This window comes from Balearica regulorum, chromosome 4 (genome assembly GCF_011004875.1).
Source record: "Balearica regulorum gibbericeps isolate bBalReg1 chromosome 4, bBalReg1.pri, whole genome shotgun sequence".
Taxonomy (NCBI): domain Eukaryota; kingdom Metazoa; phylum Chordata; class Aves; order Gruiformes; family Gruidae; genus Balearica; species Balearica regulorum.
Window position 1 is genome coordinate 64,040,704 of NC_046187.1, and position 23,318 is coordinate 64,064,021.

The 23,318-nt window shown below is 41.4% G+C and overlaps 1 protein-coding gene across 2 annotated transcripts in view; it reads right to left on the bottom strand.

Moving 5' to 3' along the window:
• The window catches only part of SLIT2 (slit guidance ligand 2), a 268,071-nt gene extending 247,777 nt beyond the window's left edge, over positions 1 to 20,294 (bottom strand). For both annotated transcript variants that reach the window (XM_075752405.1, XM_075752404.1), the window contains exons 1-3: positions 19,398 to 20,294; positions 17,437 to 17,508; positions 16,164 to 16,235 (exon numbers count right to left, since the gene is read on the bottom strand). In XM_075752405.1, coding sequence (XP_075608520.1) covers positions 16,164 to 16,235; positions 17,437 to 17,508; positions 19,398 to 19,573 — 320 coding nt within the window. In that variant the 5' untranslated portion in view covers positions 19,574 to 20,294. The remainder of the gene's footprint in view (positions 1 to 16,163; positions 16,236 to 17,436; positions 17,509 to 19,397) is intronic.
• Positions 20,295 to 23,318: the final 3,024 nt, after the last annotated feature.

The window sequence follows — 23,318 nt, forward strand, 5'->3', positions numbered from 1 at the left end:
AGGTGAAAAAAAAAGATACTGGACAGCAGTTCTGCAAAACTAAGTTTTAGAACTTCACAGAGCTTCAGAATTTCTTCTTTGTTAGTCTTAGGGTTGAATTCAAACAATTAAGATTGTTTAGGCCTCTCAGGGCTGATGTTTCATAAACACTGTTCCATCTAAAGGTCTTTTCAAGTCAAAGGTTTTTCCATAAATTCCCATGTACACACACACACACACTCAAGATCCAGTTGTAGTTCACATAGTTACTGCTTGCTTAAAGTTCAACATGACTACTGATGAGAGCAAAATCAGAGAGATTTTATGTATTCACAGGTTTGCTCTCCACCTTTCTAGCAATAAGAAAGCAGTCAGCTTTTTGAGATCTAGATATCCATGATTTTCCAGTTTTAGTGTCAGTTTCCTTTTCGTTAGTCAAGCATCAGAAAACCTAATTTCTTTATGCAGAAGAAATTTCAATCACACATTTAGAAGATTAAAAAGAACTTAGAGTGAAAGAAAGATCTCAAAAAGTAAAGACTACAGTACTGGGATAAGTGAGACGAGTGATGATGCAGTTAAACAGAAAAAAATGCTTAATCCAGTAACAACAACAACAGCAAAAATAATAAGAATTTTGATCTTGCAAGTCATTATTTCCAAATCAGTAGAAAGGAAGTTTTCAATATAAAAGAAATATAGAGCAATAAAGAAGTTAATGACTATTGGAAGACTTCTGCTTTGAACATTGTTAAGAAAGAAAACCTTACCTACATAAAAAACAAGAAAGTGTAATAATGTAGAGATTTTTGATCTACTGCATTTTCAAAATAAGGTCATTTTAAAATAGACATTTTCTTACCTTTAGAAAATTTACATATAAAAGTATATACTAAAACTACAAAACTGTAGTAGGAAGAAAATTGTTTCAAAGTAACAATTACATCTGCGATCAGAAGAGTCATGTGAAAATGGAATTCTTAGCAACTGAACCTGAACAAATGGTTAAATAAAGAGAAGTAAAATTCATTCATCCCTTGTCTTTGCTAAATAGATAGTTCAGACTTAAACCTCTAAGTCCATGATTACAGATCGAAAGTACATAGGAAAACATGCAGGGTAAAGACTTTGGGAAGTTAGTGTCCAACCAGAAGCTATTCAGGACAGAAACATCTGTTGATATTTTTATAAGGACTCTACTAGCCTCAGACACTAGACAATAATGATGAGCTGTAACTGAAGGTGCAGTGAAATCACTCTATCTCTTTTTTTGTAGAAGTTCCGTATAATACAAAAGAGGTAATGTAGTACAATGATATAGTACTAACCGATGATAAAGTTCTTCAAGCAGGCTGCCTTTTGCTAAATGCAGTAACAGTCTTAGAAGGACACACTTAGCGTCACTTTAGAAGGATACTTCACAGGCAAAATACTTGTGCTAGTACATACCTAGAGATACCACCTTAGATCAGGAGTTCCTGTTACAACCTGTAGTCCACATGGCCCACACAACTGAGTATACTGTTAACATACTGATGCATGTGCAGACTTTAACATTTAAGTTTTAGACAGTAAGTCAAGCTCATGAATGTACCTAACAATAAATAGCACTACCCTCATGACTCAACGGCTTCTACCAAGTGAGCTTGGCACTTCGTTTTTCAACCTACATTTTTTACTCTGCCTTTCACAAAATTAAAACATTTGTTCTTTGAGCACTAAATGAACTGAGGGAACACACAAACTAAATTACCCATCTTTAATGAACCCTGGGGTTTTTAGCTTCTGCTTTGAATGATCTCATCCCACTCACTGCAGTTTCTTTTAGAACAAAGCTTTCTCTATCAAAAATTTGACCATTCCTTATTGCCTGCGCCTAAGAGTATCAAACATTACTAATGTACATAAAGGCAATAATGGGAAACATGTCCTTTATCACACTTTAGAAAGAGGCTTCAGCTACTCTCTACATCTAACAAGTTATAACAGATGTTTTCAAAGGGGTCAACTTGTTGTTCTTAAGTTTTCTATAAGGAGATTTTATGAATGGGACTTGATTGAAATGAATTTTTCAAGACCGTAATAGATAGTTCTGTTTAAAAAAATACTATGAATGCATGTGTTAGTGAGTGTGAAAAAGGATGCAGGTTAAATCTGGAATACGCAGACTAATATCACAGCACCCAACAGGTTCCAGTTGAACAGTCACTATGAAGAGTTTTCAATCTTTGAGACAGAGCCACACAAGGAGTCCAGAAAACACATCCCTGTTTTAAAAAAGTTTACTATTAATGTACATGGTTCTCCAATACCGGCATTTCTACTTTTTCAGCTGATCTCATGCCTTATTTTGTCTGAAATAGCAACACCTGTCCAGGACACACAGACACAATGCAATAAGAGCAAGACAGGCATGATCTCCCTTTTCCCCAGAAGCTGAAACCTGAGGCAAGCAAAGACTTGGAAGAACAAAATGGATCACAGAATCCATGACTATAGATTGCAAAGAACTACAGCTACTGCAGAGTAAATACAACCAGAAAAAACCCACTACTTTTCCTTTCATTGTACGCTGGCACGCAGCTAGCTAGCAGACAGCGTTTCCCTTGGAGCAACATGAGAAGAGAAATTTCAGTTGCATCAACTTCACTGCTCTCCCAGAACTGGCATGAATTTCAAGGTGAAGCACTGAAGAAACAATGATCAGATATTCCATACTGCTACCATTCAGTTTCCCAGCTGAGCTAGAAAAAATTGTGCTTCTCAAGCAAATGCAGAGAGCTTAGAAGAGATGAAGTGTTAATAGGGCAAGCAACAGAAAACATTCTGGAGAATCTCTTCTAATATTGCAATACCTTGGACTGTAAAGTCCCTTGGTAGTGACCAGACATAAATGGATGAGGGTCCAACATCACATAATCCTTTCAATTTAACAAAACTGAGGCACAGTTGCAATTAAAATATATATAACTTATTTTTCTTCTGTTAATGAATGCAGCTTTAGGAAGAGCCTGGGCAAACTGACAGACTGGCACAGGTAAATTTTTGAGCTCTTCATGACAAATTCAGAGTCCACATACTACCTAAATTACACAAAGTATTTTAAATACTTCAGCTTAAAGCTCCCAGAGCTAAGTCTTCTAAACATAGTAACAATTAGAAAAATCATCTTAAAAGTGAAGTGACAGAAGAAACATGCAAATATACTTAAAAGTTATTACAACTTTCAGAAGGATTAATTTAAGGAAAAAGGACAATCTTTGACAGATGGGCAGGCAATAGTCTTTAAAGGAAGCTTGATACCAATAGGCAGATAAAAAGTAGGTACGGACAAGCAATAGGTTACACTGTCAAACAGACAACAGTAAGGTAAGTAAAAATACTAGCTTGATTTAAGTTACTGGTTCTAGAGAACAGGCTACCTTTGCAGGAATAGGTGCATATCTGGGTTTTACTTGTCTTCTGCATGCAGTCAGAGGATATGTAGAGGATGATGGAGTTAGAGAAAATTGGGGGCAGAGCACATTACGCTCCCAGTGACAGGTATCCTAACCCAATGAAGTCTGGCCATGCACCAGCCCGTTCTGATGTCCCTCTCAAGTTTTCATGCACAAGAACTATGATCCAGTATCAATCATGCACAAGTGAGGAAAGAAAAAGAAGAGTCTTAATTACAGTCTCTGCAATTGCTCATGAGCAGGTCTGTATTTGTTTCCCAGACTTGTTACAACCTTCACTGTAACTTGCTTCTGATCCCATTGTAATCAACTACACACAGCCAGAGAAGCTGTATGAGACTGCACAGCCTCCCCGGGCAACTGAGCTCTTCCAGTGCTTGACTGTCCTCACAGTGAAGAAGTTTTGCCAGTCATAACATCTCATTTCGACTTATGCTTGTTGTCTCACTAGAGTGATGAGCCTTGAACTTTTTGATAACCACCTCACAGGTACTGGAAGGCTGCTACTTTGTCCTCCATAAGTCATCTTCCAGTGGGTTTGAGTTCAAGTAAATGCAATTCTAGCTATAGGTCACCTAAAATAACAGAAGCCCTCAAAGATAACTTGAGAAATGATTGTAGCTAAGAGTTGTTCCGAGTAAATTATAAATCAGTTCACTCTAATTAGAAACAGCCTGTCCCATTGGATGCGAGACTGAAAGCCTTCCAAAACCCTAAATATAAGGCACAGATGCTTTTTATTCTACCACCATTGCTTCAGGAAAAAGGATAGAAGGCTTCCAACTCAAAGTTAATGATAGCAGAAGTCATTACTTTTCATTCCTCCTTCAAAGTTAGCTGACAAGTGAATAGGCATAGTAACACACAGTACTGTGTAGCTTAGAAGTTCTACTCTTCAAAGGAGCACATCCACACCTACTGTTTGATCATCAGCAGAAGACATTACTATCACATCCATTTAAAAATACCACGTAACATCTTTTCACTGAAACTCATTTGCAGAATGTGCATAACCTTAAAAAGGACACAAACATTTTTTCACTAAGTTTCAATTTAAAATGAAAGGACATGTCAGTAAACAAACTGCTGAGTGTTCATGCAACAGCACTTTCTACTCACAATGACTCATTAGAAATGACTCCTCAAGTAGTTACAGTAGGTTACAGGGATATGCATCTGCTGGGAAGGTCTAATATCAGTTCAGGCTTCATGAGCTCAGGAAATACAAAATCAACCTACAAAACAATCCATGTATCTTAAGACAGAAAGCTAGTGCACAGCACCCAAATCATCTCCATGGACTGGTTTAACCATCAAGTCCCAGAAACCTGACCCTAGATATAATAGGGTCAGAATAAGTGATGCCTACTTCCTCACCAGGGAACTTATACAGCGCTTGAACTTAGGCTTATGTCTGCAAGGAAGGCAAGCCTTATTACTCTTCAACAAAAACGGTGTTACTATATCTGCCAGAGGCAAAGAAAATCTGTGCATCTGTGTCCAAAGCCACAATCTACTGAACTTCAAACACATCTGGCAACTGTTGCTTGTGAACGTGACCTGCACGAACATGTCATCAAGCCAGAAGAAAGCCCAACAACTAAGAGCTAAGCAAAAAGATTGTGCCAGTTCTTCAGGTAAGAATTCTCTGCAAAGATCTTCTCTAGTCAAACTACTCATGATCTCATTAAACCTAGCAATATCAAGTTTACTGACCAGATGAATAAAAACTGGAATCTGAAAAGTTCAGGGCTGATCTCACAGCATTTGGATGCCTAGGCTACAATTTTCCCCAGGTCAATAACCACTTAATCAGGGCTCCATTTTCCAGGCTAAATAGTGACTAGCTAAGAAATACGTCTAAGTTACTTTCAATTTTATATTAAATACCAATTAGCTATTTTTCAGTAAAAAATTTTTCTGAAAGAAGCACGACTCTTACATAGGCACTACTGATAGGCATTCAGTCTCTTACTTCTGTAGGAAGTGGTGAAAAATCACTTTGTAAACTATAGTAGTACATTGTACTAGTGTACACTACTTGAACCCTCATGTGTTTTCTGTCCATCATTTCCTTCTCACAAGGGGTTGCTGTCAAGTCCAGAACTACCACATTCCTCCCCTACCCCAACTGATTTTCCAGATATTATACAGAACACTGTTTTTCACAGAAAATCAGGAATCTATACTCAATTTGCTTCTTTTAAGAGGTTTTCAAATATAAGCAGAGCTAGGGCAAGGGCTTTGTTTAGTTGGGTTTGGGTTTTTTTTTTTGCTAAGAGGAAAAGGGAGAAACTAAGGTGGTGGTTCTCTGAACACTTCGCTATTCCTTACTTTTTCAACATAAAGGATATTTTTACAAATAGCTGGTGATTACTCTTCTTAATTCTGTCTATGGCACTAAGAAAGTGTGAAACAAAGCACAATCCAGGAAACTACAGGCTGGGCAACCTCACCTTGATGCCTGGGAAGGTGACAGAGCAAAACAGAAGCTGCTTCTAGACCTGCTAAGGACAAAATGATGATTGGGAGTAGTCAGCATGGATTTACAACTGGGGAAATCATGCCTGATACTCTCCTGCAAGAAATAAGGAAAACTGTAGGTGAGGGGAAAGCAGTGGATGTTTATCTTGACTGTAGTAAAGCTTCTGACACTGTCTCCCGTAACAGTTGTCCTCAGACAAACTGATGAAGTACAGGCTACAAAAGCAGATGGTGAGGTGGACTGAAAATTGTCTGAACTGGCAAGTTCAAAGGGTTGTGATGAGTGGCACAAAGTCCAGCTGGAGAACAGTGACTACAGGTGTATTGCAGGGGTCAGTACTGGAACAGTAGTGGCTCAACACGTTCACCAACAACCTGGAAGATGGGACAGAATGCACCCTCAGCATGTTTGCAGGCTGGTGCACCAGGTGGGTGTGCTGCCAGTCAGAGGAATCTGGACTGGCTGGTCAAAAAGGAACCTCATGAAGCTCAAAGGGGAATGCAAAGTCCTGCACCCAGGGAGGAAAATCCCCATGCACCAGCAGACACTGGAGGACAATCAGTTGGAAATCAGCTTTACAGAGAAAGGCCTGGGGTCCTGGTGAACAAGAAATTAAACTGGTGCCAGCAATGTGCCCTTGCAGCAAAGGCCAGCAGCATCCTGCGCCATATGAGGAAAAGCATTGACAGCAGGTTAATCTCCTCTGTTCAGCACTAATGAGACATCTGGAGTGCTGCATCCAGTGCTGGGCTCCACACTACCAGAGTGACATGGGCATACTGGAGCAAGTCCAGAGAAGGGCCACAAAGATGATTCAACAGATCGAATCACCTGTCACAGCAGGAGAGGTTGAAAGAGCTGGGACTGGGAAGGCTGAGAGGGATCTCAATGTGTATAAATAAAAGTGATGCACTTCCTTCCCAAGTAAGGAAGACTGAGTCAGACTCTTCTCAGTGGTATACAGTGAAAGGACAAGAGGCAACAGGCACAAATCAAAATACAGGAAATGACATCTAAACATAAGAAAAGTGTTTGACTGTGAGGGTGGTCAAATGCTGAAAGAGGTTTCCCAGAGAGGCTGTAGATTCTCCATTGTTGAAGACATTCAAAACCCAACTGGAAAAAGCCCTCAGCCACCTGCTCTGACCAACCTTACATTAATCAGTGGTGTGGGACTAGACAACCTACGGAGGCTCCTTCAAATCTCCACAATCCCATGAATCTAATTCATTGGATTTTATTGTATAAAATATACCACAAAGAAGGAAACAGAAGTTATAAAACCTTCATAAAGTAATATAGGATCAAGTATCAGATGAAGCAAGTATGATCTTTGACAACATTTGGGATTACTTCCAAGAAAAAAAATAGGCAAAGAAGGAGGGGAGGGGAAGTTGACCTATTAGAAGGAATTAGCCACAGTTTTGGCAGATAGTTTAGAAAGGCAAAAAGGGCCTGCAAGTAGTCTAGATAGATAGGCTTGTAACTGTCTTTCTGGCACCAAGTTACCACAGTAAGTCTTCATTCAAGTATTCTTCGGTAGCACCTGCACAGGCATCCTGCCAAACTAAAGTCAGAAAGGCTGGTGTGTCTTAAAAAAAAATATTAAGGGATACTTTGCCAAATTGTATTTGATTATCAGTCTAGACTATTATTAAAGACAAGCCAGCACAATGCACTACATACTATGAAGGAAAATAAAACATTTCTTCCGATAAATTTCAAACAGATTCTTCAGGGTAAATGAGGTAATATAACAGTATGAGTCACTGAAGTGGCAGCCATGAAGCCAGATCCCGCGTACATTTTGGAGTTTAACTGCAAAATTCCAGATAGAACTGTGGCTTCTGCAGTTAAAATAAGGAGCATGTTAGATGCTCTCTGAAATATGCTACACTAAAATGTAATGTGCTATGAGAACTCAGTTTTTACCTGTGGCCATCTAACGTTAAACCTGTTTTGTTTTGGGTTTGTTTTTTTTTAAATATTGAACTGGCTTTGCAACAGATAGATATGATTTTAAACAGTAAAACTAAAATGTATAGCTTTAAGTTTAATATCAGTGCTCTATATCATCAATTTAAAATAGATTCTGAACACAAAACACTATTTGAAACAAAAACATTGATACAACAGTTCTGTAGAATCAAACCTGGTTTCAGCGTTTTGCAACAGTGCAAATTACCCATTTCAGAGGAAGCAAGAAAGAAGAGCATCCAGCAAACAATGTCACAAAGGATGAGCACAAAACAGATGTGGGAAAAATAAACAGCCTTCCTGCCCTGGAATTTGTAAAAAGGTCTGCAAAGAGCAAACAGGACTTCTCACTGCAATTTGACTTCTAGACCTATAAAAGGAGTCCCATGAGAAAAGACACTCAGATGAATAAAATATACTAAAAATAATAGTGAACGTTTACAAGGCTTTTAAAAGAACATCACTCTTGGATTTAAAGTTTTGTCAAATCTTTTGTGGTATTCTGCAATCAAAATGTAGCTATATGAGCTGATTTTTAAGATGCTATTAGAACACTACATCTTTTTAAATACTGTCTTCAAAGACAGCCTTTGTCTCATTCTGATTTACCAGAAATTAGAGAGGAGATATTTCAAGTTGCTTTGACAAAAGTCTGCTAATACAGAAATATTACTGTAGTAATTTTTATTATTATTTTTAAACTATAAATACAGGTGCCCCAGTACAATTCATGTAAGACAGTCTCGCATTCCTTTGGTAAGTGATTAGCACTGCAGGCTTCGTGGTCTCCTCCTTGTTCTAAAATGAGGAATGCGCTATGCATTGCCCTTAAATTATGCAGGATTAGCTAAGAGAAGGATTTTTCACATCTGTGATTAACAAGGAATAACTGTTCACTCCCTTCAGGGCTGTTCAGAAATGTATTCTCTACCTGAAGTCGTTATTCTTCCACTACCTATCACACATGCGTGAAGGTATTAACCCTTCAGATGCTCATATATTCAGATTGAAGCCAGACAGGTGATTAAGTATCAGTGCTTTAAGGAAGAGAAAAATCAAACCGCAAGCAGCCTTAAAAAACAAACACATGCATTAGCACTTCAGGTTGTAGGCAATCCAACCCAGATATTCCTAGCTACAGTAGTCAGAAACTATTTAGAATGTACCCCAACTGAAAAATTAATTCTCAAGCTTCAGTAATGAACTTGCACACGAAAATGAAGACCAGGATTCTGTGAGAAAAGAAACTGGAGACTCTAGCGAAAGAGCTAAGAACTCGTTCTAATAGCTCAGTATAACTTCCATACCATGTAACACAAGGTCATATTGCCAAAAAAAACATGCTTTCATTGAGACTACATATAGTCAAGCACAACAAGATGAAATATCGTTCATTTATTGGCTGCTCTTTTAGCTATGATAGTGATACAAATGATTCCTGGAACAGTTGTGGTGACTCTACTGCTAACATAGCATTTTTCACCAGGGGTCCTAAAATTCCACATTAGCCTTTAAACTTCACATCTAAGATTCTGTAAACTGGGAAAAAAAAAAAAAAAAAAAAAAAAAAACACACACCAAAACCCCAAAACCAAACCAAAACAACCAACCAACCCACTAGGTTTTGCTTCAGTTAAAATTGTCACTATGTCCAACATCTGGCATTTTTTCCAGCAGTCCTTTCTCCTGAACTTTGATTATATATCTCTGTAGAAGTGAAACCTGGGGTTTTCAACACTTGTTTTCTACAACTGAAAGGACTATATTCTGTCAGAGATTCAAAACCCGAAAGAAAAAGTTCAGACCAAAATTAATTATTCTGGGTTTAATTTATTGACTCAGCTCACATTTAAAGAATCACAGAAAATCCTGCTATTGTTTTTTAAAAAGTTACTATTTTCCTACTTGGAATTTACATTTTATGGACAGAGTTAGTCAAATAAATGGAATAAAATGGTAATCTCATGCCACACATCAATATATAATAAAAAGTTAGCACATAGGTTTATTTTAATCTCTGGAAAATATCTTTTATCCTATCAGTGATACAGTAAGTCTGCACTCTAAGAAAGAACATACATACAATATAGCACGGTCCTGTCTTAGACTAGTCAAAAAGAGCAGTACTAGTTTATCTACTTTGAAACAGCTGCTAACTCCCTCAATAATTGCCCAGGCCTGGTGGGCAGTATTGGCCAAGACAAGCTGTATTTGTTTTTATCCTAGATGGAACGTTTTATTTCTTAGGCCATCCTGCTATGCACGCCTTTAAGATGAGATGCTCTGTAAATCGCCATATATTCAGAGATCACGGTAACTCCTAAGTGAGTTCTGGATTTTCTAATTCCAAAACCTGCTAATACAGCCTAATTATTTACCACATTTATTAGACTGGGTTAGAGCCCAAACAGATAACTCTAAACATGTAATATGTGAAATACACCTAAAAGCCACTTTATTATACTGAATCCCATTTAATAACTTTGACAAGCTTGACTCCTATGTATTGAGGTTAATTAAGCCCTTGCTACAGAACCTGCAAACATATAGCAGTTTCATATATAGATTTATATCCAGAAAAGAAATCCAAGTAGTACTTCAGTTTGTTTACCAAGTAGGAAAAAAAAACCCGTTTCCTTGAAAGTATGTAGTTGAAATATACTTTTCCTTCTGTGCAGTGACACATCTAAAAGTTTCAAATTGTTCATCAACAGTGTGAACAAAACTTTAATAATTTTCAGTACTACTCAAGCACTCATAAGTACACTAAGTAAATATTCTCAAGTTTTAATAACCTGTTTTAATGTACTTGTGGAGATGGACCCCCAATAAATAGCAAGTACAGACAATTCCTCAGTTTGTTATTTTAGAACTGTGTTGTAAAAAATTTAGAAAAATGCATGAACTATAACAAAACATTTAATTCTTGAAATATTTCCCTCTCCATCATTTAGTGATACATTGTAAGAAGCATGAAAATACAACATAGATAGATTTCAGTTTAAAAACCTATTTCAAGTACCAACTTGAAGTTCAATCCTTACAGCATTCTTCTACTGAACTCAGGATTTCAGCTCACTCACATCATGTAGCTCAGGGGGGCTGTTTTTTGGGGAGGTATAGGGGGTAAATATTCAGATACTAGCCCAGAAGTTGCAGTTGTAGAGCGTGTAACATTTTACCTCGTGCTAGTTTTTAGCAGAAGTGGGTTTTGTATTTGGTTTTGGTTGTTGTTTGTTTTGTTGTTTGGGTGGTTTTTTTAAAGTCTGCACAGATAGCTCTTTAGAACTGTTAAGACAATAAACACACATTTTAGAAATAAATTCTGTTAATTCAAGTATCAAAAGTGTAGGGGCTCGGCCTGGAAACTTTCTAGGCCACACAAGTAACCTTTCTCACAAGAGTAATCAGTAGGACTACTCATGCAAAACAAGTTATTCACGTGGTAAATGTCTGCAGAATCAGACTCCAAATTAGCATTTTAGGGGCATACTGCTGCCTCAATGGATTATTCACAAATACAGGAAGAAAAAATGTGGGTAGTTTTCAAACAATTGCTGTAAACTCTTCCTATCCTGACATTTTTTGGATGTTTAGCATAGTCTTAAAATGATCACAGCTGGCATCTCAACTACTAGACATAGAAACATTATTAGGAAAAATTATTATTGAAACAAAAAAATTCACAAATTAAAAAGGTAACTGCTTTGCTACATAAACAAGTGAAGAGTATATTTAGCCCTCCAAATCTGACTGCATTGTATTTCTGGAGTACAAAGAACTGTAAGGAAATTTTAGACTTCAGCAGCTTATAATAGAACCAGTTCAACAGTGTATAGCAGCTGTCTTCAGCCAAATTTTATACTTCTCTCCAGATGACAATAGCTTGTAAAAACATTGGGATACTTTGAGCAGTAGCTTCAACACACCAGAAGAAGGTGGTCTACACTTCTTAAAATAAATTGACTACACTTTTAAAAAGTCATTTTTAAAGCTGTGTCTAATAATAGTGTTCGTTTTCAGAAAGTGGAGATTTTTAGTTTATCTTCATCTTGTTTCTTAACAGACTATTTCAAACTATTATAAACATTATACCAAGATGACAGCTTTATAAAGAAAGAAGAAACAAGTGTTTAATTTCACATTCTAGTAAGGAATCATTTCAAAAGGTTTTGTCTCCCATAACAAACAGTGGTCCCTGGAAATTCTAAAATGTTGTGGAAATTCTCCACATCTTGACCCTTTGTGCCTTCCCACCATGGAGCACAGTGAAACCCACCACCAATACATTACTGTGGCCCATGTAAGAGAGGTTTAGACAACGTAACACGACACATCCCGATCCCTTCTTTACGGGACCTGCCATGTACTGAACAGCCATATACTCTTAGAGGCCCTACTCATAGGAACACAGGCTCATCATACAGGTTACTAGTTAATATAGGAAGTCTTGCAGATGTTAAATACAGGACAGCCAAGATCATAATTAATCCAAGAGTTTTTGACACAGCTTCAGAATGTACACAAAGGTACAAACTGTCCCACTGATTAAAAAACGGGCAGTACATACTGAGGAGGGTTGTACCATCAGACAGAGCATCTACACAACACAACAGACCACTGATTCAGCTGTTCAAGATACAGGCTGTGAAGAAAGCCATATTCATGGCAGGCTTACTAGGTCAGGCAGTGTTGTACCAAATTGGTTTGGACCAGAGCTAGCAGCCCCGTAAGAGCTGAGCCTTCAGACAAGACTGATGGAGATTGTAACTAAGTGAACACAGCAGTCTACACCCATTTATTTGGCTGAAGACTTCAGAGAAGTATCCAACTAAAAGGCTTATAGCAACATCACCTTCAGCTTCACCAGGATCTCTCCAGCAACTCAAGTTCCACAGACCTAAAACTTAAGTTGCTAGTTTCCATCTCGTTTTCCCTCCCAGATCTTACACAGTAGGTACTACTATACAATCACTTATTGCTAACAGAACATTTTCACTTTAAAATGCCAGCAGGACTGCTGTAGTAACAATCACTTGTTATGGCAGTATTTATTGTGGTTTTGGTTTCCATTGCACTTCTACAATTACATGGGTGTGACACAAATTCCTGTTATGGAGCATATTAGGTCTAAATAGCTTTGTGTACATACTACTACATATATCTACTGTACTAAAGATTCGTTGTTGCTTAACTACTAAACTACAGGAGAAACATTTCTATCCACCTGAGAGAGGTATACATAGATTTAATCAAATCATAATTTAAGTAGTTCTCTTCTTGAAGAGCAGGCTGAGAGTTTCTTCTCTCAGATTAATTCTGCAAAGTGCTTCAGGTCTTTACTTCCCTTAGAGGGAGTTGAGGATATTCAGCATTTTGCATCAGCAGAGCTACAAATGAGTATTCACGACGAGTAACTCGCTGATCAACCAAACAGTTCCTTGGAAATCAGAGTAACTGTTCTAAAAAAGAAATTATTTTGTAACTGAAATTCCAGTTCAAAAACAAAAAATCCAAATGCACCATTTAACCTAGAGAGATGGATTTATATTTTTTTTTCCCCAAAGGGAAACTACTGTGAAGGTCTGTTCTTCACATTAGAGAGCACTGAACTACAGGAAACACATTTTAAAATTCAGCCTGTATGCGCTAGCACAAGATATTCCAACATAAGAAATATTACATGTAAACAATCTTATAAACCAAATTGAGTTCAAGTTGCAGTAAGGTTCACTTATACCTTCCATTGGCATGCTAAGAGGACTGCATCAGGTATTCTTTGACAGTAGCTTGGCACATTACACTTACAGTGGAAATGTGACATCCTACACTTAAGACTTTGAAAAAAAACCTAAAAAGCTTTAAAGTGCTTGCTATTTAATGTATAAAAGAAAATACTTGAAGGAAGTATCCACAAGTTTCCTGAGAAATCGTTTTGAATTTCAGAATCCCAAGGAGATGAATTGGCTGTCAGATAACAATGCGCCTTCATCAGATGGACTTGGCAGTTGTAAACAAGAGGAATTTTCTCAGCTTTTCCTCACAAATATGAAATATTTGCTCTTAGCCAACAGCTGGGGCGGTTTAAAGACATCCTGCATATATATTCAAATTACAAGTCACCCACACACCTAACACTGACTGAATTCCAACAAATTGAAGAAACTCTGACAAGTACTGGAGCAGATGCAAAATAATTCTGAAGACAAAACAGAATCTAACTTTATAGGTCTAAATGACTAAACTTTCAAGTGTCATAGTTTGCCTGCTGAAGGGTGAACAAAAATAACCCACAAAAGTAGCCACAATTATCAGAATTTCTCTTCAGAAGTTGTATCTTATGTAACTGGAAAATAGCTATTTTTTTCCAAAGATTTTACAGATTTATCAAGAGAAAACCAAAGTAAAAAAAAAAGCAGAAGATGTAATAGCAAAATGTAAACAAATCAGAAAAATAAGTTTTAACTACTAAAGTTCTTTTTTTTTCTAGTAGGGCAATTCTATACTTCAGAAATCTCACCATTAAATTCTTTGAAATTATGACACTAATGAAAATAATTTTTTGAAATATTAATAAATCACAAAACAGGATCTTGCTTTGAGATAATCAAGAAATAAAGTTGACTATATACTGTTTTAAAACAACTTAGCAAGTGTTTGGTATCTCAGTGTCAAACAACATTCACAGTGAAAGCATGGATCTTTTAATGTTTATTAATGTTTCGTGTATGTGTACTTACTTTTGCAATATGAACTACACTGCTGTTTAATTTTTTAGCTAGACTCTATAAACCAAATTTAGGAATGTGTATATATTATTCCAATATACCCCTCAGCAGGGGAGGCTATACTAAATCTCTATACTTTGTACAAAGTTTAACACACATTGTAAAAAAGCATTATATTAAGTCTCTTTTAATGTGACTTTGAAAAAATCTATGCAGTTCTAAGAGCAATCATCAACTTCATTAACATTTTTTTTTAAAAGGTTGCGCTATATAATAACACTTTCAATTTTTAGGTTAAGAAGTTACTTTGGTTTATTTGAAAAAAATGAGGTAGTTCTCAAGTACATCATATTTCAACTATTATAGAAATATTATTATTACACTGTTGGTTACTAAGTCTCTTGAATAGCTTTGTCTATATGACCAACCAAACCATAATGGTTTGTGTTTGTTTGTTTGGGGTTTTTAGTTTTTAAACACACAGCAGCTGTGGATGCAGAACACAACTATAACAAGACAAGCAGAATGTTTAAGGCCAATGCTACTTTTTCAATGGAGTAAAGTAGAAATACCTTTATGTAGTTAAAGCAGCAGCAAATTAAAAACTAAACAAGACCTCAGAGGCATGCTTAAAGAAAAGGCAATATAATGAAAATGCAGCAACTAAGATGCCTAATAATGAAGACGCTACTCTAAAGGTCTGCATGAACATACTTTAAACCAGTGGTGTTCTTAGACTTTCCTAGCTCCAAACAGAAACTATATCCAACAATCAGCCTTTAATGAGTCAGACATTCCAAGGTGGACAATACATTTAAAAAAATATTTTCATTTGAGGAAATGCAACAGAATAAGAAGGCACACACTGAAAATTATGCAATTATAAAAAGGCGGAATTACTCATTTTCTGTGTCCTACTGCAACCAAGCAGGTGTTTGCACTTCAACTTCACCAGACAAGATCCTCTCATCCCCACTCCATCCTCTCTTCCCCACAGTACTCAATCTTTTTTTAAAGTCCAAATCCAATTAATTTTGAAAGCTAAGCATTCATATTTTTTCTAAGCCTTTGTAAAAGCTTCAATCATATAAAAATTGGAGTAGAATTCAATTATTGCTTTTATATTATGCAACAAGACAATGCGGTTACTTCCAATAAGACATTGTATAAAACATCCAACATCTCCAAGACTAACATCCAACACCATACCTCAGAGAACAGGCTTTTTTCAGATGTATTCATGTTTGAAAAAGTCCTTGTATATTCAAGGGAAAATATTTGATAGCATTCAAGCTATTTCATACAAAACAATTGAAGTTTACACTTAAGTCTGGACTGCTCATGAAAGTTCCCCCCCCACCCAAGTCCAATACACACTGCTTCAGAATTTATTTCTCTTGTGTTTCAGTAAGACTAGATGATCAAGTTCAAAAAAATTAATAAAATTTTAAAAAATAATCAGAGGCCTGAGTACCTTAACACACAACTGATGTTATAAAAAAAAAATCTCATACATTTAGAATCAAAAATACTTACAGCCTCTCCAGTTCTTTTAAATCCTGGAATGCTCCTCTCTCTATAGTACTAATCTTGTTCTCCATGAGCTGACTGAAATATAGAAAATTTTATATGTAAGTTTTAATACCTCCGAGATCACTTGTTGCATTAACAGCAGTCATTTAAACGCGACCACATCTTCATTAAAACAGGACAACGGTTATTCTGCAGTGACATCCACTCTAACCTTCCAGACCCCTGTCATCGACAATTCACATGGCTCATATACTCAAAAGGGAAAAAAATAATTTCCTCACTAAAATACATAGGAATAGGTATTACATTTGCTCATCTACTTTAAGGGCCCTAAGTAAAAAAAGTTATGCATATGCATACATGTTGCGTGCAGACAGACATACATTATCGCTCTTCGGCAAGTTATAAGACTCCAGTTGAACAGTACGGAGGCAATATTAGTCTCACACGAGAACAACAAAAGAAAAATACCGAACCGTGGTGTTGGGGAAAAAAACATCAGTGAAAGATTGCACAGAAATTGTAACAGCAATTTTATAAAAAAATTACTACAACATGAGATTCTGTTTCAGAGAAACAGAAAAGGATTTTATATGACTACTTGCTCAAATTAAATAGCCTTAACAAATAAGCTAATTAAATTCTGCAGTATTTTAAACCTGATATTAGTTAGATCTTTTTCCTCAAAGAAACCAAAATCCCACACCATTTTAAATGCTTCATAATGCTTGAAACAAAAGCATTTACAAAAAAACCCAAACGAAATCATTTCTTCTTCAAAATCACTGTTAAAGTGTTTCCTTTTTACCCAGAAACTGTAGAAAAGCAACAATCATCACCTGGGACTTGCTTTTAAATTCAGTAAAGGATTGACTTTTTTCTTAATGAATTCCCTTATACTTCAGGTTGAGAGTACTCATTTTCAGTGTGAGCTACAAATTTGCTAAGCTTAAACTCAAGTCACTCCAACCAATTCAACCAATTTTAGCAACTCTTACTTGTAAGCTACATGCCAAATTAAATCCTAAAGTTTTCTCACAACCTTAAGGAGAGATTAAAAAAATTTAAACAAATGGTACTTAAGGCAATTGCTAACTTATTCCTATCAGTGTCTAACACATGGGGGAGGGGCTGTAAATTCAGATGCCGTAGCACAATAGTTAAAAAGTGATAACCCATCCAGATTATAAACTGAAAGACAACTAGTTCAATGGATTTTATAACAAACTGTAGCATCAGTCCTAAAAGGTATCAGTGACAGAAAGAGAAAACTTACAGAACTCGAAGGTGCCTTAGACCAGCAAAGTCGGTCTTGGTGATTCTTGTGATGTTATTTCCGTTAAGATCCCTAAGAAGAATAATTTATAAGCAGCAAAATTAAAACATTCAAAAGTTACTTTTAAATTGTTTTGTTTGTTTTCACAGGCACAGCATTTTCAGAAATTGGGAGATGTAAATGAATCCAATGAACCATTTCTACAACTAACACTGTGTGAGCTCCTGATTTCCAAGCGACTGAATGAAGGTTTACCTTGAAAGTAGTAGTTTCAAAGTTTGTAATAAGAGACTCTTACAAAGTCAGTTCTGCCTGCCATTATACAGCCCACATTTATCTTTAACAACATAGAAGAGTCAAAACCTGTCTCAACGTGGTTATAATTGCATTTAGAAAACCACTAAAGCTACTACACATATATGCTACAGTATTTGTTTGTGGCAAAAAAAACCTAAGTGACTGAAATCAAGACAATTTTCTACATTTTTAAGCAACTTTCAGCTTTCATAGTATTGCTACAAAGGCAGAATAGGGCTTAACTTCCTATAGCAAACATTAGTTTCCAAACAAGCTTAAGATCGTTGCAGGGTGTGTGATGGGAAACATGATTTTGTGAAAACTCAACTCTTCACTTGCTGCACAGGGAGCTATACCGACTGCAGAACGCAAAGCATGTTCAGAAGCAAACTGTATTTAGGCCCTAGCATTTCTGTTCCTACTTCAGCACTACTTTCTTTTCTGTAGGTATTTGCACGTTTTTTGTAACATTTTGGAGTCAAGATATAAACTTCCCTCAATTCCAATCCCTACAAATAAAACCAGACTTGGCAATTCCTGAGGTAAGCCATTAGGAAGTGGTATTACATGGAAAGTACCCTAACAGTTACTGCTCATTCCTAACGTAGTCAGGGGGTGGGTGGGGGGGAAATCTGCTTTTTTTTTTTTCGTGTTTGTACCACATTTAGCCAAAACACCACCGTAAAGAAAGCGCAGAAGTCTCAATGGAAACGTGTCCCTGACTCTCCTGAGTTAAATTGATCACTCCAGATGTGTGTTCATACGCCAACATTTAAATGACTTATTAGAGAGTAAGAAATAATGCGCTCACCTCTTCCACTCTCCCTAGACCCTTCTGAAAGGCAGCGCGGTATGATAGATAACCGGCCACATGCTCGCCCTCTCTCAAGACTATAAAACACCCCAGCCGGAGGGTACGCGAATGGTCTCAAAAGGCGGCGGAGGAGGAGGGATCACAGTTCAGGCACAACTTAGTGCCCTGTGAGTGGGAAAGCAGCTAAAACGCCCCAGCGTGCCCTCGCCCCGAGGCGGATGCGGGCTCGCACCGGGCAGAGCCCCGCCGGGCTCCAGCTTCACGCCAGCGCAGCGGGCGGCAGCGCGTCCCCGCCCGCCTCCCCGCGCGGAGCCACCGCGGCAGCCGCGGCGACAGTGAGCGTTGCGCGCCCGCGGAGCTCCGCCGCTCGCCCCGGGGCCTGCCTGCGCCCGCGGAGCGCGGCGGGGCGCCGCGGCCCGGCTCCTCCCCAGCGCCTCGGGAAAAGAAAGCCGCGATAGCGAAGTTTGCCGGGAAATGGGCGCCGGCGGAGGGAGAGGCCGCTCCGCCGCCGCCTCAGGGCACCCCCCGGGCCGCGGTGGTGCCCACCCTGCGGCTCCCGCTCCCCGCGGCGGCGGGAACCGCGCTCCTCACCGCGGCTTCCAGGGATGAAAGGCAGCGGCTGGGAGCAGTGTCCACCTCTCCCGCGTGTCCGCGCATCGCCGTAAAACCGGCACCGCCAGCAGCAGAGAAAGGGAAGGGAACGCCGCCACCCCCCCACCCCCCCAAAAGGGCGTCGGGACCCCAAACCGGGCCGGCTCCGGGGGCCACCTCTGCCCCGCCGGCCGGCAAGAGCCCTGACGGGCGCCGGTGACCGAGGGGCGCTCGCCGCCGCCCCGGCCGGGTTACTTACAGCCTCTCGGTGTTGCGGGGGATGTTCCTCGGGACGCCGCGCAGCGCCAGCCCGTGACAGTCCACGGTGCTCCCCGAGCAGGAGCACTGCGCCGGGCAGGGCTGCGGCGCCACCTCGCCCGCCATCGCCAGCAGCAGCCCCAGGGACAGGGTGAGCTTCCCCCAGCCGCACATCATCACCGCCCGCTGCCGCCCGGCCGGGGCCCGCCGGCCTCGGCCCCGGGGAGGCGCGGGGCGCGTCGCCCTCCTCCTCGCCGCGGGGAGCGCTCGGGCAACTTTCAGAGTGCGGAGAAAGCGAAGTCCTTTCTATCCAAAGCTCAGCCAAGAAAACAACCCCGGCAAAGTGAGGTGGGTGGCACCGATCCGCGGCTGAAGGCAACTTCGCTGGGAGGGGGGGGCCGGGCCCGGGCCCTCCCTCGCTAGCCCGTCGGGTGGCGGGGAGAGGCGGCACTTGGGTCTCGTCTTCACACGCTCCCTGCGAAGGCGAAGCAAACCCACGGGCTCAGGGCACGGCGGAGTTGGGCTAGCTCCTTATCTTCCTCCTCGCCCGTTTCAACGCCGTGACTCCCCTCTGAGCCCCCGGCTAGAGGCCGCGGAGCCCCGTCCGCCCAAGCAGCGCGCTTCCTCCGCGGCGGCCCGCGCAGCACTGCAGCCGCTCCCACGCGCGTCCCCCGCCGCGGGCCGCTCACAGCCCCACGGGGGGCGGCGGCGGGGCTGACACCGCGCACACACCGCCCTGCCAGAGGCGCCTCAGCAAATCATACCCTTCTCGCAGGCATTCATCAAACTGTCTCACGGAAGGAGGAGGGAGGGAAAAAAAAAAAAAAGTCAAACACACAAGATGATGTTGGGCTTGGCTTTCCACCCCCCGCGCCCCCTCCTGCTGTAAGCTCCCAAGCCAAGTTTAGCAGGAAAGGGCTGGTCCTAGAGCACGATAATAATAATAAGCTCGAGAAGTGATTCGTTGCCCTGCTGGAAGGGAGTTCATCCACGACCTCTTTCTCCTCGGTGACAGATCACAGCTATAGATCCTCCTGTGATCCCGGGAGCACGGCGAGACAGACCAGATAACAAGCGATGTGCGGCGAGAGCGGGAGGGGTTGGGGGTGCGTTATTCTGCTCCCCGTGGTCTCCCGGATACGATGGCTTTGCTCCGGCAAAGGCACCTGACGGGAAAGGTAGGAGCTGCTCAGTTCTTCCAGGTGAGGCCAGTTCAGCAGCTCCTAGGGTTGCTGCAGGAAAGGGAGCAACTTTCCTCCTCTCCCGGAGCCCGCCGACACACAGCGCCTCGGGAAGGGTTCGCGCCCCTTCCCCCGATCCCGCCGGTGCACCTGAGCTGTCGGTGCCGAAGAGCCCGGCCCGGCCCTCGGCTCCCTGGCGGCGGCGCTCCTCCGGCGCTGAGGGAAACGGCGGAGAGGGCGGGGGACGGGGGGAGTGGGGGACGGGGGGGGACACGGGGGAAGCGGGAGAAGGGAGGCGACACGCCGGCTCCTTCCCTCGCACCCCGAGTCTCTCCGCTTGAACAATAGGATGGCACCGCCGCACGCAGGCCGGCTCTCGTCCCCGCTGCAAGGTGCCTGCCGGCGCCCACGGAAAGTGCTCCCCGAGAGCAGCGGCCGCCAGCCGAACCGCCGCCGGCACCTCGCCGAGAGCTCCCCACGCGGCCGCACGGCGCCCCCCGCCGCCGCTCGCCTGGCCCTGCCCGGCGCGGCGCCCCTCGCCCCGCTCCCACGGAGCCGGGAGCGCCCCACGCGCCGCCCTATATAGGGGCGGCAGGGCCGCGCCTCCCCGGCCCCGCCCGCAGCGCCCCGCGCCGCGCTCACTGGCTGCGCCGCCGCCCGCCCCGGCCCGGCCCCGGCCCGGCCACCGCGGGGGGGGGGGGGGGGCGGGCGAGCGCGGCGACACCAACAATGAATGAAAGTTGGGGGAGCGCGGAGGCGGCGGCGCCGGGGGGAAGCGGGTCGTGTCGTCGTCCCCCCCGCCCCGGGGAGCGCGGCGGAGCTCCCCCCTCCAGCGCCCCGCCGCACGGAGTGTGGAGTTGTTGCGCGGAGTTTCTCACGCAGCCGTGGCCTGCGGGTGTCAAGCGCCCTGCGAGGGAGAAAGGAGAGGAGGGAGCGGGGCCGGGGTCGGCCGCGATGCTTGTGCGTGTGTTTTGCCTGGAGAGGGAGGGGGGCTGAAACCTCGCCCGCCGCACTGGTAAATATCTCGGGCGTTTCACCGAGGGTCTTGTTTTCTGTTCTGTGCAGCGGTCGCTACGGCGGGAGAAAGAGGATTTCCTTGGCGTGTTCTACGGCTGCAGTTCTAGTGTGAATCACACCAGAATCTCTCATAAATTATTTTCGGGAAAAAAAAATATAAATAAAAAATGGGCAAGTGTTATTCCGTACGTTAAAATATGTCGAGTAGCAACATTAACACTGCTGTGCTGGTTTAAAAAACACCTTCCATTTCAAAAAAATGCATTCTAAATACACACAATGTTTCTGATACATTTGCCTGAAGTGGTGTTTATTGTCAGTGCATCTTCAGCATTCTTAGGAAAATACTAGATGCATCGGGCTCTTAACTAAATTGTAACTGTTTTTAGTTTTCCTTGCCAGTGAATTCAGTTCCACGCGATTTATAACAGCTCTTGAGACCCCAGCGATAGGTGCAAGTAATTTGTCTTTCATAGATGGCAACCCCCAGCAGGGATGACTAAGCCTTCAGCAAGGTGTAGTTTGGAAGTGCTCCAGGGAGTCCGTAGTTTCTTCCATATGGTTGGGTCCAGCTGAGTCTCTTCATCCCTGGGGTCTCTGCTGCACAATCCCCGCAAGAGGCTTACTGTCTCTTTTTGCCCGTTACCTAGAGGACAAATTCTGTTCACAGAAACGCTATTCTAGATCCGAGTTAATCTGCTGAAGCGGAAGCCAGCAAAGTTACTCCTGACTTCTCTTGCTGTAGAATGTGAGCCAAAGTGAAAATTGCTAAAAATGTACATACCTACAAAAAATTTTTATTTTTTGATCCATTTGTTTAGACAACATCCAGTAAATATGATTGTTGCACTGTTTTCAAATGCTGGTAATGGCATCCTAGGTCTTACAGAGACACAGAGATACTCCAGTTTTTTAGATTGATGCAGGAAGGAGGATTCAGTGACTGTAAGGGAATATGTCAGCTTCCATGTATAAATGCTTTTCACTCTTTTCTCCCATTTGATTGTTTTAGGTTTTTACAAAGGATTTAGAAAGGATTGTGCAAGTTTCTAGCGAGCAACAGAAAAGAAAAACAAGAACTTAATCTAACATATTGCTTTCATGCCTCTAATAAAATCCTTTATCTTATAACTCCAGGCAGACAAAAACCAGAAAATACAAATTTTAACCATTCAGTATTTTTCGTTATTTGTTTCAAGTACCAGCAATGTGCGTAGTGCTGCAGAAGACAGGAAAAGAAGAAATAATACATATTTTTAGTATAGTAATTATCAGAAAATCTGAATCAATTCTTAAAGTATTAAATGTTGCTAAACTACTCTGTGCAGAGCTGATTCAAAATCTAAACCGATCTTAATTTAATACACTTGGTTTTCAAAGAGAAGTATACTAAAGACAAGCAAGATCAAATTTTATTCCTGTTTGGGGGGTTCATTGATTTTTAACATGCCCACCTTTGAAGCATACCTTTCATTCGTTCAGATTGATTTCCCTGAGAGTCTTGCCTGCCGGCACATTGAAACTCTCTCTTTGTGATCTAAACTCTTCAATGGGAGAACTCCCAGTGTCTGAAATTGTCTGAGGACGAGGCCTTCTGTCAGGCACGGTATCGTGTCGTCGTTGGAGTATGAACCCTGCCCCACAGAGTGCCCTGCGGCTGCCTCAGTTGCCTGCAGAATTAGTTCTAAGCCACTTCCAAAGTTATGAGGGGAAAATGTTCCCGT